The 19146-nt window shown below is 39.6% G+C and overlaps 1 protein-coding gene across 1 annotated transcript; it reads left to right on the top strand.

Moving 5' to 3' along the window:
- Positions 1-7732: 7732 nt before the first annotated feature.
- On the top strand, positions 7733-15412 carry LOC120543294 (free fatty acid receptor 4-like). Its single transcript, XM_039776352.1, has 3 exons — positions 7733-8353; positions 9248-9376; positions 14648-15412. Exons 1-3 carry the CDS (start codon positions 7820-7822, stop codon positions 15029-15031), a joined length of 1047 nt encoding a protein of 348 aa, XP_039632286.1. The 5' UTR covers positions 7733-7819; the 3' UTR covers positions 15032-15412.
- The last annotated feature ends 3734 nt before the right edge of the window (positions 15413-19146 follow it).

The following is a 19146-nucleotide window of genomic DNA, read 5'->3' as shown; positions in this document are numbered from 1 at the left end:
AACAAATCAGTAAATAGATATTAATTGAAAACAGTTCATGTTTACTTTTATCAAATTATGAAACAATCTATTTCAAGTTTTTCTCTCTCTTTCAAAATATAACAATTGTTACAGAGGAGCACTTTATCCTTTCATTCTTTCAGCTAAGAAAATGTTCAGGAAAAATGAGTGTTTGTTTCTAAAATGACTTTACTTCTATTGAATATTTTCCAACTTCAGCTATTTCATATAATAAAATATAATGATAGTTATAGTTTCTTATAATAGTTTAAAATCACATATGTTTTTATTTAATTATTTTCTTTATTTTGGTGTAGTATTACAGTAATATATGTTGCACTGATGTTCAAAAGATATTATTAAAGCCATTCTTTCCATACTACAAGTGACATTGATTCAGAAGGGCTCTACATTGCAGTAGGCAATTGCATTACACATGCCATGAATAAGATGCTATCTTATACCTATAATTATTCCATTGTAACATTGGTGGTATTGTCTGCTGGTTATAAAAGGGGAGATAATATGCATATACCGATGTTGGCAGTGTTTCTTGACCGCTACGGACCAATGATGGGTAAGCATGTTGCACTTCATATAGCAGAGTTTGGAATCTGAAGATTGCACCAGCACCATGGGATTGAAAGAAGTAGATGTATATGCTGTGTTTTCCATAGCTAAACATAAGATTGGGTTGGCAGACTTCCATCCTACCCAAAAGAAAAGGGGGCCATAAAAACTGCTATAAGGTAAACAAAAAGCAAACATTGTGGTCTGCTTGTCTTTCAGTCATCGCTATTTATACTGTAATGTATCTTAGACTCTACTATCTGTAAGGTAATATATTCACTTTTTGATGGTTTGACATCTAGTAATGAACTTTTAGCTGTCAACACATTTCTATTTTAATGTTTTTGTAATAGTTGTATTTGTCCTATTTTTTGAATTAAAAAAATATGTTCTCATACTGTTCACTTGCAACATAAGGGATTAGAAAATCATGTTAAAATTGATAGAGGAGCCTCATTGATTTTATGGAATTTCCATTTTTCTGCATTAATATAGTGATTACATTTTTCAATATTTCTCCCTTTCATTATAATGATCATATGTTCTCTGACAGCCTAAAAAAGATTTTCTTTGGTTTTAGGCTAATCTATTTTCTCCAACCTCTTTCCGTGGACTTCTTCTGGTCCTTCAGTCAGTTGCTTGTCAGTATAATTCATTATATGTCAGTTTTCCATGATTCATGCTCGTTGCAAAATAAACACATTAGTCCATATTTTTAAACTTTGTTTTGGAGGAACTTTCATTACTGTTAAGAGTGTCCTATGTTTCTTAATTGTACATAAGAGTATTCAGTAGAAATTGTATGCACTCTAAACCTGTCTTGATTTAATAACAATCTATCATTTAGTTCCCCTTTTTGTTCCATATATTTGACACACTTCAGTTTTTACAGTCTCATATTTTCCCATTTGTCAGGTAGATTTCAATTTTTTCTCACAATTTACTTTTATCATCCCCACTTTTTATAATCTCCTCTATTAATGTGTGTAGTGGAGAATTCTTTGTAACAGTGCCATGATTATTTGTGCCTTATCCACAGTAATTTGGAGGGGTAAAAAATTGGACATTTCACACAATCTGTTAGTACTTGGTTGCCACAAACCAGGCAGATGTATTGCCACATTTGTTCTCTTAGTTTTCCAGCATATAAGCTTTACATATTTTTTTGCTTTAATTCCTGTACAATATATCCCAAATATCTTAATTTTCAGAATTTTTCACACCAGATATTGTCTAAAGGTTTCTTGGTAAGTTACTTTTAAATGAATATTTCATCAGTTGTGTTTCATTCCTTCTAAATTCAACTTATTCATCAGAAAACATCTGGCTTGTTCTCTTTTAAGGCTTCTATGTCATGCCTGAGCTAGCTTCTCCACTACAACCCATATTTCATCAGTAATATTTTGGGTTTTTGAACCTTCAGTCTGTTTAGTACTGCTCTAATTCTGATCTTCTCAGCCTGTTCTACTGTAGTAGGATGTCCTGCCATCTTTTAAAACTTGGGCTAAATTTTAACATCCTGTTTGTTTCAGAGTTTTTACAAAATAGAAATGTAAATTCCTTTTATTCATAATTGGAAGACTTCCATGAATTATAACTGAATTTTTGGTGTGTCTTGATCTTTAACTAAATATTTAAAAAGGGCTGTGTAAAGTACCTTAAAATATTTTTTTTTTTTTTTAATTCTGTTTCACGTGTTTATTCTTTAAGCATCCATTGCAGTTTTGTGTAATGACTATTTATTTCATAGCATTAGAGTCCTGGGTTCATGTCCTTGCCTTGTGATTCGTTCTGTGCAGTTTGCATAGGTGCTAGGATTTCCTTTTGCATCCATATGTATGAGAGAGAGTGACTGATATATAGGTATACAATATATATCAAGATAGAGATGTAGATCTGTTGATCTATATATCTGTGTATACCGCATCTTCCTCTGTGTTAACCGGCCTTGCGGGAGCCAACAGTTCCTTGCAATGCACTTGTGTCCCATGAGTGTTTGTTTTCTGCCTTCTTTGTGATGTTACTGGAATATACAGGTGCAGAAAATGAGAGGTGACATCTTGATATAACTGGGTTATTGGTGTAGTTTCTCTGTTATCCTATGTTTAAGTTTTGCTTTGAGTACAATGATGTATGTCTTTTTATCAAAATATTAATCTGAATGTGGGGTTGTTCATTTGGCTATTCCCGTATACAGTGGCTATTTTGCTTTGAACTTTTTATTTTGTAATAAAAAAATGGTTCTGCTTTAAGCTTCAGGCTTCTTCACCCATTATTTCAGTAACTATACAGTAGATGAATTTACCAATGCATTCCCAGTTTGTTACTGAAGTCTGCTGTGTAGGATTTTCTTATTCACTTGGTTGTATGCACTTTGGCATAGGGTTCTAAACCCCACAGTGTTTTGAAATATCTAATTTTATAAGCTTGTTAATTAAAAAACAGTATTTTACTAGCCTTCCAAAGACAAGCAGCCCTCCGGTTTTTTGATTGACTGCTATTTTCTCATTTGCTACACAAGAACTTTTAACCCTAGAAAGTTTTTGTTGATACAATTCTTATTTGAAACTCAGGTGAGTGGAAATACTTTTTTTTTTTTTAAAAAAAAAACATTCATTGTTTAAGGATGACTATGCATATACTGTTTGAGAGGCCTGCAGCTGTACATTTTTGAAGTTTCTTAGTCAAGTCAATGTAAGAGAGGACAAATGTCTGATTCTTTTCTCCATCTTTTGGGCCCAGTTTAGCCATTGTCAAAGTCTTAGGAGTTGTTGCTTATGTTTGAGTAATGCAAATGTGCCACATGTCCTCCTCTCTTTAACATCATAATACTGTATTTTTTTTAACACCAAAACCATGTTTTCTACCTATTCTGCTAGTAAATATTAGTACCATGCTTAAAAGGTCTTTCCATCTGATTGTAGATGGCACTGAAACCCTTAGTGATGGTGCACATATTACAATTTAACAGTGCTTCAGGTCAACAAATGTGCCATCATTCATGTCCTAAGTGTATTTGAGTTTCCTTTCACATGTGTGCTTCATGGAAACTTGTTCAAATATTTGAATTCTGAGCTTATATCCTAGGACTTTCTGAAGCAATTAAATCAAATCGGTTGTAGAAAGCTTTCCACAGTCTGTTGTTTAGCTCCTAGATATTTTATCAAATTGTTCAGTTACTGAGGAGTTTTCTACAATAAAAATGAAACATTACACAAATATGGATATCACGGGCAAAATGCATTGATGTATTTTCTGATGGTACAGTATTGCCCAAATGTTGCTCTCATCTATTTCAATCCACATATTACTAGGAACACCAACAGGCCAAATATTGTGGATATTAAAAACTTGCACATTTACCTAGTAAGGCTGAAATAAGGCAAATCCTGCAGGACCATTTCTCACTTTTAATAATCTCTTTTCTAGCAATTGGAGAGTTTTTTTGATTATTTTTAGTGCTTTCATTGCATAAGTCTGCATACTCCTTTAATGCATCATTTTGTTTTAACAGAGTGGTAAGTCTGCTTTTGGCAATATTGTTGCATTCTGCTTTGCAGGTAAACCCTCTCGGACGTTTTCTGTGCTCCTATAGACGAGTCTACTTGGTTTCTACAGGCTGAGGTCTGGACTGACTGGACGTCGTGTTTCATCTTGTCTGTTTCTTAATTTTGCACAGTATGTAATACTTTGTTTGACTTTTTTCATAATCAGTTGAAGATTTCTGACAGTAATCTCGGCCATAGTTCAATTAAGATATAAAATTGTTAATGCAAGTCAATTTTTAGAATGCTTTTAATTTAGTTATATACTTCAGCATACTAAACATCACTAAAGCCATACATTTTTAAACATCTGTTTTGCAAATGAATGCTATTTTTATCTATATCTAAAGTTTGTAGTTTTGAAAACATTGTATTTCCATTAATTTTGCTTAGTGTTTCCAAGTATGAATTTATAAATATTTAATTATATAATATAATAATACACAAAAAAATTATGGAGGAGATTCCAGGAGACAGGCAGTTACTCTAATAGGGCCATAGAAGGTCCTTAACCCATCAGCAGGACTGGTACCTGCTCCTTTGGGCAAGGAGGAACAGGATGAGCACTGCCAGAGCCCTACAAAATGACCTCCAGCAGGCCACTGGTGTGAATGTCTCTGAACAGACAATCAGAAGCAGACTTCATGAGGGTGGCCTCGATTGGCATTTGCCATAGAATACCAGAATTGGCACGTCTACCACTGGCGCCCTGTGCTTTTCACAGATGAGAACAGGTTCACCCTGAGCACATGTGACAGACATGAAAGGGTCTGGAGAAGTCGTGGAGAACGTTATGCTGCTTGTAACATTGTTCTTCATGACCGGTGTGATGGTGGGTCAGTGATGGTCTGGGGAGGCATATCCACAGAGGGACGCACAGACCTCTACAGTCTAGACAACAACACCTTGACTGCCATTAGGTATCGGGATGAAATCCTTGGACCCATTGGCAGACCCTATGCTCATGCAGTGGGTTCCTCCCGGTGCACAACAATGCCCAGCCTCATGTGGCGAGAGTATGTAGGCAGTTCCTGGAGGATGAAGGAATTGATACCATTGACTGACTCCCATGATCACTCGCCTGACCTAAATCCAATAGAACACCTCTGGGTGTCACATTATGTTTCAGTTCATCTGACGCCGCCAGGTCGCACTTCAGACTGACCAGGAGCTCAGTGATCCCCTGGTCCAGATCTGGGAGGAGATCCCAGGACACCATCCATCATCTCATAAGCAGCATGCCCCAACATTGTCAGGCATGCATACAAGCACGTGGGGGCCATACAAACTACTGAGTACGATTTTTGAGTTGCTGCAATGAAATTTCAGCAAAATGGACTAGCCTGCCACATTTTTTTTTCACTTTGATTTTCTGGGTGTCTTTGAATTCAGCCCACTGTAGGTTAATAATTTTCATTTCCATCAAACGATGTGGAATCCTTTCGTTCCTAACACATTAGCCAGTCCATATCAGTAGAGATATCCAAGATGATTTTTTTCCCATTGAGATGTGATGTGTTTTCAAAGTGTTCCTTTCATTTTTTTCGAGCAGTGTATATATTAAATATATATTATGTATTTTTTTATTTTTTTTTTTATTTTTTAAGACTAGTACATTTACTGTCCTTGGGAGTACCAAAGTTGCTCCTTTTCAGTTCAATCAAATTAATGAAGATCTATTTTTTTCTTTTTTAAATAGCACTATACTGTATCAATTAATCTTCAAATGGATAGACTTCTTTGCTTTCCCATTTTAAAGTCCTTGAGTCTATGGTGTCACCTTATTTTCCTGGTTGATCTGATTTTAACTTTGAGTGACTTAAATGTTTCTTGATTGTTTATCATTTTTAGAAATTAACCAAGCTTGCATTATACGTTTCTACAGTATTGTGGGAGATGTCCAATGAAGATATGTTTTGAAACAAAGGTGAAAAGAACTAATAATAATAATAATAATAGAATGGGCAGACATGAGAAGTTGAGGAAGGGAAAAGATTGGAATGGTCTGCAAAAGCCTGTCAGTGTGCTAAAGGCATAGAGTAAATCAGTTAAGCATGCGAGTCCGGGTGATGATCACAAATAACATGAGCAGAATGGGCCTTGGAAGTGGAAGACCACTGACAGAAGAAGTAAATTTGAAGGAATGAATGAGCTCCCCTCCCATTGAGCAGGTTCACACAAAATGGGTGCCTACCACACACACCATTAACCCTCGAATAACGGATCTTGCAGACCTCACACACTTGCCTAAATGTTCACGTGAGATGACACCTTTCGGTGGACCAAAAGCAAGGCTTGTCCGACTTTCTGCTGTGTTGCCCAATCTGCTGCTAACTTTCATTTACTCAGTTTATAAATTGCAGGCCAGTGCCTGTCTTTGCTGGGTCGCTTTTTACTTCAATGCAGCAATTCTTGCCTCTGCAATGAGCCTCAGTGTATAATAATAATAATATTTCTAAGGAATTTACAAGCTTTTGGTGAACAGCACTCCCTTTTTACTCTTTTCCATTTAATAGAAAAGCCCTTTATTATTATTTAGAAGGTGCTCGCTTGGTTCATTTTAAAGTAAAATTTACGAGGTCTGTGGCAGACTGTGGTGGCACAGCACTCTACATGAACCTTTGCTTAGTTCCATCTCAGTTTCACCCAAGGCTGCTTCCTGCTTTATACCCATTATAGCCTGGGAAGGCTGCAGCTTACTGGGTCCATATTGCAAATAGCAGAGACTGGAAAAGACTGAATATGTGACACATTCACTTGTGTGCTTTTCTCTTGATTGTCCAGTTTGGCCACAAAGCCCCAGAGTATTGTGTCCGAGTTATACAGTGTGCAAGTCTGCATGCTCTTTCTGTGAATTCTGACATGTCCTCCTTCACCTCAAAGCCATTCATTTCTAAACTGGAGGTGTTGCTGTGGTTGCGAGGCTGCCACCTTGCTTAACGTTTAATTTTCTATGGCTGCATTTTGTCAAATGATGTCGATTTCAGAGGGTATCACAAAGATCTGATGCCAATCAGGACCCATCATCCTGTTGTTTATGTGATGCAGTGCATTTCTCACCAGTCAAATGGTAACACACATTTAGTCAAGTAGGTCAATGTTAACATTTGTCTACACACATTTGTTGATTCTGCTATGACCACACCACAATTTACTTACTAAAAACGCCACTGCTGGTTTTGCTTTAAGACTCCATGGCCTCCAATTCACTTCCAGCTGCTGTTAGTATCGATGTGGCAGTTACAAAGATGTGCTGTGTGTTGAGTGATGGACTTGTGCTCCTTGCCTGCCTAGTGACCGGTGTAATATCTTGTGGCATTTTAGAATGAACGAACAAGTGACTATCTACGACTCTTCTACCATCTATTGGCTGCCTTCCCTTGCACAAATTGCTTCTTTTTTTAAGTCTAGTCTATTAAAAATATTATGTGTCACTACATTATTTATGGACAAAAGGCAGCAGTTGGCACCTGGTAATTCCAGTCTTATCAGCACGTTCCTCAAACTCTGAGTTTTAGGCTTTAGCTGTTTGCCATCATGTGAGCTGACAGCTGAAACAAACACAGCAGTTGTTGCCCATTCAGAGATAGTGGCTGGAAAGATGAAATGATTGGCTCACTAAGTAAGCAATGCGCTGCCATTGTGGGTGCCGTCGCCCTAATTAACGTTGGGCTCTTCATTGAATTGCCTTCCAGGGGTTGAAAATGAAACCTCATTCCTCTCCGTTTCTTAACTTTGCCAACTTTTCATATTTTTATTTTTTTTCTGACTTCAAGACAACACAGAGGATCTTGATCACTTCCCTGGAAACTGCAGCCCTCAGTTTTGTGCTTCTAGTCGCACTCGTTGGGAACCTTGGCGCCATAGCTCTGCTCGTCAGGGGCCGGCTGCTGGTTAACAAACACTGCTTTGTGCTGAACCTGTTCGTCGCCGACCTCCTCTTTGTCAGCGCAATTCCTCTCATAATCAGTGTCCGCTGGACCGAGTCTTGGATACTGGGGGTCCCAGCGTGCCACTTGCTCCTCTATGTCATGAGTATCAGTGCCTGTGTCACAATCGCCACCTTAGCCACCATCAGCCTGGAAAGAATGCATGCCATCCTACACCTTGAGATGGTGCCAGTGTTTAATGGAAAGTTCGTGTTGAGTGCCCTGGCCTTTATTTGGTTGTCTTCAGCTTTTACCTCTCTGCCATTCTGCTTGTTTTTCCATGTGATTACTGTTACAGTTCATGGCAAGGTAAGCACTGATAATATGGTACTTTTAAGGGTCTCAGTGGTGGCGAGAGTCCGTGTTTGCTGAACTGCATATTGTATTGTGTTATTTAGCCATTCAATGATACCTTCTTATGTGTTCTGTTGCTGCGTATTTCTAGTTGCTTTTCTCCCAGAGTTCAGTGACGCTGTGTGGTTGAGGTGCAACTCGAAATTGACCGGTTGTAAAGAATGTGACTGCTGAAGGAGTGGTGCCCCCCATGCAGAGGTTTGTTCAGGGTCACAGCTTTCTCTGCACTTGGAATAGGGGGCTTAGAAAATGGATGGATGGCTGTTTCTATAGGACTATAAATGCCATAATGTTCACCCACTGCCTGATCCTAATCGTGTCCTGTTGTAGTGCCTGCCTTCTGTGATGGTCGGCATGTCATTTATTTGAACGAGATTTGGCATCATGGTTGTCCACAGCCTCAATTCGTGTTCTCTGCCGACTTTCAAGCCCCACAGCGGAGAGGGGGGCCGTCACCCAGGGGTCTACAGCACTGTACAGATGAAGTAGAGTTTTTGAAGAATGAACAGGCCCCTTAGGCCCCCTTGGTTTGTCGTTTCCTGTACATCAACTGTTTCTAAACTGTCGTCCAGATTTCTTTCCATCCCTTTGGGGGTATTTTTTTCCCTCCTTTTTACTTTTAATGTTTATTGATGTGGTGATCAGAGAGTAGGGCACGATGACGCAACTGAATGGGGTGTTTTGAAACCCCTGAACGGCACACCACGCTGGGCCAGTTTAGAGCTGCCAGTCGGCTGACTGTGATTCTGCAGTGTAAGATGAAGATCACTGGCATTAAAAATACACCCACACACGCTCCATTTTATATTCATCTTGTCTTAACCTTTTATTACTTGTTTCTTTTAACAGAAAGTGCAGATTTGTACAATGATGTGGCCAAATGTGCCAGGAGAAATTTTTTGGGAAATTACATTTACCAGCCTGGATTTTGTGATTCCCGGATTAATCATCATTATTAGCTATGTCAAGATTTTGCAGGTAATTGTCTACATTTACTAATTATAAAGTAAGCATACTGTATCATGGTGGGGGGGGGCACAGTAGGTGGCGCTGCTGCCTGTCGTCTCCTGTGGACTGGCTTTTCAGTCTTTATCTGTGCCAGTCTTCTTCAAGTAGTCTGGTCTTCTGCCCACATTCCATGGACTTGCATGTTACAGTAGCTGAATTAGAATTTGTGCAAGTGCCTTCCATAATGCTCAAATGGGCTTGATCCAGTTCAGAAATTGCCATAAACACTTAAGGTTCTTGCTCTTTTTTTATTTTTGCCTTATACAATTTCTTGTATTAGGAATTTGTTAGTTTTCGCATACCCCTTGGCCCCAAGAGCAATTGCAGCAATTCTAGGTTAAGGGTCTTGCTCAAGGGCCCAGCAGATTAGTGACGGGGATTCGAACCGGCAACCTTCTGGATACCAGCACAGGTCCTTCGCCTCAGAGCCACCACTCCGTCCCTATTATTAGGTCTATTAGGAATTAATGAGACGATGTACTGACGCACTTCACAAATGTCCAATGTCTAGTAAATATAATATTTAGAACATGTAAAATTATTTTTACTATCACATTCTCACTTTTCATAGCAGACATACTTTATCTGTCTGTATATGCCTATTATAGAAGCTGCTGTCTGTCTGTCTGGCAGTATCTGGTATATTCAGGTTCATCATTTGTGATGGGCCATCTTTTGTGAAGCGTGAAGTAATACATTTGCACATTACGAATATTAGCACTACAATTGAGAATACTGTAACAAGTGCTGTATAATGAAGGCAACACACAAACTAACACTATTATCTAATAAAGGAAAATTGAATCGAAAAAATTAGATAAAATCTCATTCAAGATCTGCTCTCATTATTGTAGCAAAATGAGAGCAGGAATACAACAGCAGCAACATTTATTTCAATTGCACATTTTCATACAAGCAATGTAGCTCAAAGTGCTTTACATGATGAAGAAAGAGAAAAAAGACAAAATAAATAATTAAAATTAGGGAACACTAATTAACATAGAATAAAAGTAAAGTCCGATGGCCAGGGAGAACAGAAAAAAAAAAAAAAACTCCAGACGGCTGGAGAAAAAAATAAAATCTGCAGGGGTTCAGAGGCCCGTCTGGGCATTCTACCTAATATAAATGACCTCAAATAAGTTCCATAAATCTTCTAAACCCGCTTTATCCCCAGCAGGCATTGGGATTGAGACAGGAACAGGGCGCCAGTCCATCACAAGGCGAGCCTGCACCGATAGACACAATTTAGCATTGCCACTCCACCTAATCTGCATGTCTGTAGACTGCAGGAGGAAACCCATATGAACTCTACAAAGGGAGGGCCCGGGACGTGAACCGTGGCCGTCTTATTGCAATCAATCAATCAACATTTATTTATATAGCACATATTCATACAAAAAAATGTAGCTCAAAGTGCTTTACAAAATGAATAGAAAAATAGATAACACAATAAAAAATAAACATAAGTCAACATTAATTAACATAGAATAAGTAAGGTCTAATGGCCAGGGTGGACAGAAAAAACAAAAAAAAACTCCAAAAGCTGGAGGAAAAAAAATAAAATCTGTAGGGGTTCCAGACCACGAGACCACCCAGTCCCCCCTGCAAGGCAGCAGTGCTACCACTGTGCCACCATTTCACCCACAGTCATGTAAATAAATAATAAAATCCATTAACGGCAGTAAAAAGAGCATGGTTTGAGACTCCTGTATGACAGTCACTGATCTCTCAGTCTCCCCCATATTATTTTGTTTCTATTTAAATTTTTCTTTTTTCACTTATAGTCGTACTTGTATGTACCAGCTGTTGGAGTGAAAAATGCAATGCATTATATTAGTGCACCCAATAAATGCCTTAGAATGGGCCTGTCGAGACTGACACCCTTGAGGAAGCACATTGTAGGTATTGTGGACTGCAGTTACATTGTTTTGTGTATATTGTTACAGTATTTCCATGCTTAGATTTAACTACTAGACCAGCAGATACAATTGTGACTTGGACATGGACGCCACAGACATGTACAGTATGTGGTTGTGGATGTACGTATAATATGCAAGATTACATACTTGTCTCTGTTGCCTGTTATTCAAAAACGTTGAGTTTGAATTCCATAGCCATCTCAGGAAGGGTGAGCACTTTTCTGAGGAGACATCAAGGTGTATCCTATGCACTCCATCGTATGGTATAATTGTGTCACCAGTAAGGAGTCACCTGGGCTCTCGGGCCTCTCCCTTTCATGTCCTTACACACTTTTTCTTTCTGTCTCCCACTTCTCGGCCTTATACAGTGGTGTGAAAAACTATTTGCCCCCTTCCTGATTTCTTATTCTTTTGCATGTTTGTCACACAAAATGTTTCTGATCATCAAACACATTTAACCATTAGTCAAATATAACACAAGTAAACACAAAATGCAGTTTTTAAATGATGGTTTTTATTATTTAGGGAGAAAAAATCCAAACCTACATGGCCCTGTGTGAAAAAGTAATTGCCCCCTTTTTAAAAAATAACCTAACTGTGGTGTATCACACCTGAGTTCAATTTCCGTAGCCACCCCCAGGCCTGATTACTGCCACACCTGTTTCAATCAAGAAATCACTTAAATAGGAGCTGCCTGACACAGAGAAGTAGACCAAAAGCACCTCAAAAGCTAGACATCATGCCAAGATCCAAAGAAATTCAGGAACAAATGAGAACAGAAGTAATTGAGATCTATCAGTCTGGTAAAGGTTATAAAGCCATTTCTAAAGCTTTGGGACTCCAGCAAACCACAGTGAGAGCCATTATCCACAAATGGCAAAAACATGGAACAGTGGTGAATCTTCCCAGGAGTGGCCGGCCGACCAAAATTACCCCAAGAGCGCAGAGAAGACTCATCCGAGAGGTCACAAAAGACCCCAGGACAACGTCTAAAGAACTGCAGCCCTCTCTTGCCTCAGTTAAGGTCAGTGTTCATGACTCCACCATAAGAAAGAGACTGGGCAAAAACGACCTGCATGGCAGATTTCCAAGACGCAAACCACTGTTAAGCAAAAAGAACATTAGGGCTCGTCTCAATTTTGCTAAGAAACATCTCAATGATTGCCAAGACTTTTGGGAAAATACCTTGTGGACTGATGAGACAAAAGTTGAACTTTTTGGAAGGCAAATGTCCCGTTGCATCTGGCGTAAAAGGAGCACAGTATTTCAGAAAAAGAACATCATACCAACAGTAAAATATGGTGGTGGTAGTGTGATGGTCTGGGGTTGTTTTGCTGCTTCAGGACCTGGAAGGCTTGCTTTGATAGATGGAACCATGAATTCTACTGTCTACCAAAAAATCCTGAAGGAGAATGTCCGGCCATCTGTTCGTCAACTCAAGCTGAAGCGATCTTGGGTGCTGCAACAGGACAATGACCCAAAACACACCAGCAAATCCACCTCTGAATGGCTGAAGAAAAACAAAATGACGACTTTGGAGTGGCCTAGTCAAAGTCCTGACCTGAATCCAATTGAGATGCTATGGCATGACCTTAAAAAGGCGGTTCATGCTAGAAAACCCTCAAATAAAGCTGAATTACAACAATTCTGCAAAGATGAGTGGGCCAAAATTCCTCCAGAGCACTGTAAAAGACTCATTGCAAGTTATCGCAAACGCTTGATTGCAGTTATTGCTGCTAAGGGTGGCCCAACCAGTTATTAGGTTCAGGGGGCAATTACTTTTTCACACAGGGCCATGTAGGTTTGGATTTTTTCTCCCTAAATAATAAAAACCATCATTTAAAAACTGCATTTTGTGTTTACTTGTGTTATATTTGACTAATGTTTAAATGTGTCTGATGATCAGAAACATTTTGTGTGACAAACATGCAAAAGAATAAGAAATCAGGAAGGGGGCAAATAGTTTTTCACACCACTGTATGTCCCTATATTCTCCCTTCATCTGACTGATACCTCGCCGGTGACGGATTATAAAGTGATATTTATCAAATGACAACCTGCCTATGTCTGATTCGTGCTCCAATCGAATATTAGCATTTTTTTGGAATAGAAATTTCAACTGAAGCACATTTGTTACAAGGAAATTTCTTAAGAAGTAAAAGTTGCGTAATTAACTGCCCCCACAACTTGTGAACATCAACAGTAAAGTATACTCCGTTACTGTTAATTAAAAGTCGCATCTTGAAATGTGTTAACACTTAATGTTATTAACCACCAGTCATTCTAAGCATTCTTCATGAAGAATGGGGCTCAAGTTGTTGTTTTCTTTGGTGGTAAACGGTATGGCTGGTGCGTTGATAAGAATGGAGCCACCACCAGTAATCTTTCCTCAAATTCCAGGCAATGCAAGGTTTTAGGTGGTTTGATTTTTGGTTAACTTCAGAAGATGGAGGGGTGTATCAGTTTAACACATGCTTTTAAGAGGTGGTGGGGGGTTAATGTTCTGAAATTCTGTGGTATAAGAAACCTCCGCTAAACATCAAAGGAGTCTGCTTCCAGGAATACCATAAAACACAGCAAGGCCATGTTAGGTAGAAGAGGCATCTCTCCCTTCAATATGATGTGCCAGTGGCTCGAAAGAAAGGTCTTCTGCATGTCACCTTGGGTGTGGGAAGTCATATTGGTTGATAGGCCTGTTTTGCATGGATTAATGGGGTATCACAGAGTTAATGAAGGGAGTAGAAATTTATAAGCTCTTTAAGCTTCACAAATAAATTGTCTGCCTCTTCCCATCCTGCAAGTCATATTTTAGCATTTCAGTGTCACACTTTGAAGTGCCAACTGTCAGTCGGCCATTTGCTTGACCCCACATTTCATTTTGCTACCTGTAGTGCAGTTAGTTGTTACTTGTTCTGTCTTGTATTCTGAGGTTGTGATTTGTATTTCTCTCAGTTGTAACCCTTGACCAGTACAAACTGCCACCAACTGGTAACATCTGGCTTTGAAGAAAGGGTTAAAGAGCATGGGCATCGTGCACTTAGAGGGCAGTTCTTGTTTTATATTGTCGATTCGCTTACTGCGGACAACAACATCTCATGTGCTCGATATGTTGTGATCAGTGAGTCAAAAAGCTGCGCCATGTCTTACTGAAAAGTTCACAAACAAATGAACGTGGGGCGGAAAAGGCAAACAGCAGAGCTTTAGTTTTTCTGCTCTTGTTGTTACATTATTTGATGTTCTCTTACTAAACAATGTGCGAATGTCAATCTTAGCACATAGTGTTACATTCTGTAGCATCTAAATGTCATTTGTTTCCTTGCAGATTAAGAGATCTTCACGAGAAAGACTGCAGTGTCGCACAGAAAATCGCATTCTGGTATCCAGGAAAGACTTAAAACTTTTCCGAACTTTACTTCTGCTAATGGTTTCCTTCTTTCTAACTTGGAGCCCAATATTCATCACAATGTTTCTGATTCTGCTGCGGAACTTTCAGAGCGGCCTCCTCGTTTCTTCCTCACTCTTCTTCTGGGTTGTCGTCTTTACTTTCTCCAGCACCATTTTGAACCCGCTTTTGTACGGCGTCAGTCACTTCAGGGCCAAGCAGTTTCGTTCTTTTTGCTGCTTTATGGTGGTTCCCAGATGTAAGATTTCTAATATGGTCAACATTCAAGAAATCCCGCAACTGCCGCAGGAACGAATAACCTGAAGTGGGAGAACCTAAAAAAACTCAACCACCTGAGTCAGCCTCATCATTTGGATCCTCTGGCTTTGAGTTTTTATCTTTTCATTTGTACTCCAACTTTAGGGTAGATTTTGCAAAATGAAATTGTGTCAAAGGAACATTTTGGACGTATTTTATAATAAAAAGCCCCACGATCACATAAGCTTGATTGATTGGCAACCTTTAGAGGATACATGAAGTTAGCAGGCAGCCCGAGTACTGTATCTCACACATCACTCCAACAAGGTGGCGCCCAAAGTAGCAGGTCAGTCCGCAGCTTGAAAGTCCTGGATGAAGCCATTAGGGACAAGACAAAGCTCCCTGTTTCAGAGCAAGTCCACCTTCACATTACACTGATCTGTTGCATACACAATGAGGACCCCATACACTTGCGTATTAAGACAAGGAGCCATGGCATTCAAGCTCATTTAATTGTCCATCTTTTCCCTTCTGAGGTTACTTGACTTTAGTGTGTAATACATATTGTGCTTGTGTATAAAAATGGGTGCATGCTTCTTTAGACCTTCCATTCTTTTGCAAACATTTTCCACACTTGGAGTGTGGTGGAAATCCAGAAGAAAATCGAAAATCTTAAATTGACTGTTTTTTCAAGAAGTAGCATCTTTATTTAGTTTAGGTGGACTTTCTTCATTTGAGTGGTGTGCTAAGAGTTATGAGTATTACAGCTTAAGCCTGGAGGAGATGTCAAACGTTCTGATCTCATCATGAATAGAAATCTCAGGTCCTGCCAAATTACACGACTCCAGGGTGTGACTTTCCAACACAGTTTTATGTTTCCAAAGTATTACAAACTCACCTCTTTTTCTGACGGCCAATATTGTGCTGCCTAACCGTACTGTTGCATACTTTAAAGGTACGGCGAGTTGAGCTGCAATCTCATCCCTTCTTCTTTTTTTTTCTCCTCCATTCTGTCATGGTACAAAAAACACGAAACATCAGACAGACTATCTTCTCGTTTGTTTGGAAGGTTCAAAACACCCATGGCTCCTTCTTCTTCTTCCCTAAATTATATGCATTGTTCTACTGGGTGAGCACTCATTGGCTGTCGGCTCTTGGGCACACAGAGCCCGCCCCTTTGACTAAACACAAACTTGGCTGGTTTTGTGGGGGCAAGTCGCAGATTAGTCTGACTACGAGACCGCTGGTCCTGAGAAGTGGGCTGAGATTGCCTGTAACTTGCTAAGATGATGCAACTTTTCTGATGATTTTCAGTCGGCGGCTGATCTGTTATGGACTATATTTCACAGCGTCACCCTTTAATGTGGATAACTAACCGCTATGTACGATGGCAGGTCCAAACTTATTGTTAATTTGTTTGTTTTAGTCTATCCAGAGTCTTCTGCAGTGTTGCCATTGGCAGCGCATCAGATTGACTAGAGAGAAATTGGATACAGTTGTGATGTTCTGACAAAATGGAATGAATAACAAATGAATTTAAAATTATGGCACTTTGGGACTGGCAAAAAGTCCTAATCCCAGGACCTTGAGGTGGTCTCTAAAATAACATTTTTGTGTGATAATTGGATAGCCTAAAACAACAAAACCTCTCACAAACTATTTAAGTTACTCTTGAAACAAGTGTTAAGTTTTAGGAAATTCATTCATTTTCCAAACTCCTTTACATTAATGCAAGTCTCATAAATTATGTGGGTTGATAGAAATGGCAGATAAATAGATTGTGTGTTTATATGTGTATGTATATATGTGCATATACAGTATTGTACAGTATCTGCCAAATAGTACAGTACATGACACGTTTTGCCATTCTTGGGGCTCATCCCCTAACGGGGATCAAACCTCGAACATCAGCACGTGAGGCATAGCCTCTGACACAGCGCCACGGCAGGTGAATGTCGGAGTATTACGTTCTTAGGTCTGGATCTCAATATGATTATTTGGGCAGTTACCTACCATGTAATGCTTGTGGATAGTTGGCCAGTCAGCAAACATCTGCCATGTCCTCTGAGTTGCGAGAAGCAGATCAGAGACATGTTATACAGTATCTGCCTAATAATACAAAGAGTGCATGACACGTGTTTATATATCAATACTGTATGTATGTGTGTGTGTGTGTGTGTGTGTGTGTATATATATATATATATATATATATATAATATAAACACCTGATGCACAAAATGTGGCATTATAGATTATAGATGGCACTATACCAGCGCTTAACCTGGCACAGACAGACACAAGAGGCACACTTACACAAGTTCACGCTTTTTATTTTCTTCTTCCGCACAATACACAATGCTCAAGCTCACAAGGCTCAGTCCTTTTTTTACTTCTCTTAAGTCTTCTGCCACCTCTACTCCTCTCCTTACAAGTCTCTTCCACCCGACTCCGGCTCCCTGAGTGGAGTGAGGCAGCCCCTTTTATAAAGCACCCAGATGTGCTCCAGGTGCTCTCTGATGACATTCCCGCAGCACTTTCTGGTGTGGCTGAAGTGCTGCATACCATGGCTTCTGAACCATTTGGGCACCCTCTGGTGGTGGCCATGGGTCCCCACAAAGTTGAGCTTCCAAGCTCTGTTCCCATTGCCCCAACAGCCACCAGGGTGGCTGCCTTCTCATGTTCCAGGGGAGGTACTGCTCCTCTCCCGGTCCTTCCATCCTCTAGGTGTCCCAAATGGATATGATCCCCAGCCGTCCACCAAAATATATATATATAAAATATGTATGTGTGTATATGTACATAAGCACATGTATATACTGTCTTGTGTCTTCAGAGGTTGACCCTGACAACACCCCCATCACTTCATCAAGCCCTGAAACATATACAGTAAAAAGGGCCCGTCCCCAGAAGATGCCGTCTCACTTTGACCGGAAGTCGCAGCAGAAGGAGATCCCGGTTAGATAAAGCAGACGGTTATTTTTTGTTTTAGCACCCCCATGTGCCTCTTTATTTAATGCAGCTTTTGGACTTTGAAAGAAATATTAAACAGAGTGCCCTGGTTGACATCCCAACTATTTATGGTAATACTACTCTTGGGCAAGAGAAGAGCCCCCCACTGAGGGCACATACAGCTGGCTGTGATGTCACCAATGAGCTCCACCCCTCCTGGTTGCTCTGCTATGAAAAGCAACAGGCCAGCAACGTTATTCTTTTTAATGTTATTCCAATGTTATGTTATTTAAGTTACTTTTTGTTGGACTTTTGTTTTCGTTAAATGGAGTTACCAGGGTGGTACTTTCCCCTGCGTCTGACTGCCTCCTTCCCACTGGTCATTATACATATATTTTATATATATATATATATACACACATTCTGTGGATTCAGAAATTATTCAGGAACCTTCACTTTCTGTACTTTCTCTAAATTTTACTGTGCTGTAGATTTCATTTTAAATGGGCACATTTGCCAACGTGGTCAAGTGCATCCTGTCTGCTTTGACTATTCTTCAGATGGTCTGGAGTCCACCTGCGGCAAATCGAGTTGACTGGACATCATTTTCAGCACACCTCATATACACAGGTGGATGCTTTTCTAAATGAAGGGGTTTGATTAATTTTTGAATCCACTGTGTGTTTTGTGTGTGTGTATAGATATATAGATACACAGATAGATGTAGATTCAAATTAATGTGCAAACAAGACAATGTGAACTTGAATCTGACATGAGCAATGACTTAACAAGTTCAAATCAGTTCCCGGTCCCTCCATCTTTCACATACAGTACCCTCTCAGTAATGCTTATTGTTGCCATTGCCGCTCCCAGGACCTCCATTGTTGCTTCAGTTTGCAGTGCCTTTACATAAAACTTGTATGAAAGCGGCTGTGACTTTGTCTCTGTTTACAAGACTTTTATGGAGTCAACCTCGCTGCCCCCCGCCCTCCAACATCACGACTGAAGCCAAGGGTGTTCAATACATAACATCGTTTGTAGAATATATTGATTTTTTTTTTTTCTTATGCTTAAGTATTTATGTTGCAGCTGCCCTCCCACCCTTGAATGTAAGTCCCAAACTAAAGAGAAACCCTGTCAAGAGTCTTGAATGTCATGTCATTTTCTAACCCACGTAATCCAGACCAGGCTCGCAGCGGGGTCTGGAAACTATCCCAGCTAGCACAGGGCAC

The sequence above is a fragment of the Polypterus senegalus genome, chromosome 1, assembly GCF_016835505.1.
Source record: "Polypterus senegalus isolate Bchr_013 chromosome 1, ASM1683550v1, whole genome shotgun sequence".
Taxonomy (NCBI): Eukaryota; Metazoa; Chordata; class Cladistia; order Polypteriformes; family Polypteridae; genus Polypterus; species Polypterus senegalus.
Note: the sequence above shows the minus strand (reverse complement) of the source record. Positions and strands in the feature narration are given on the sequence as shown.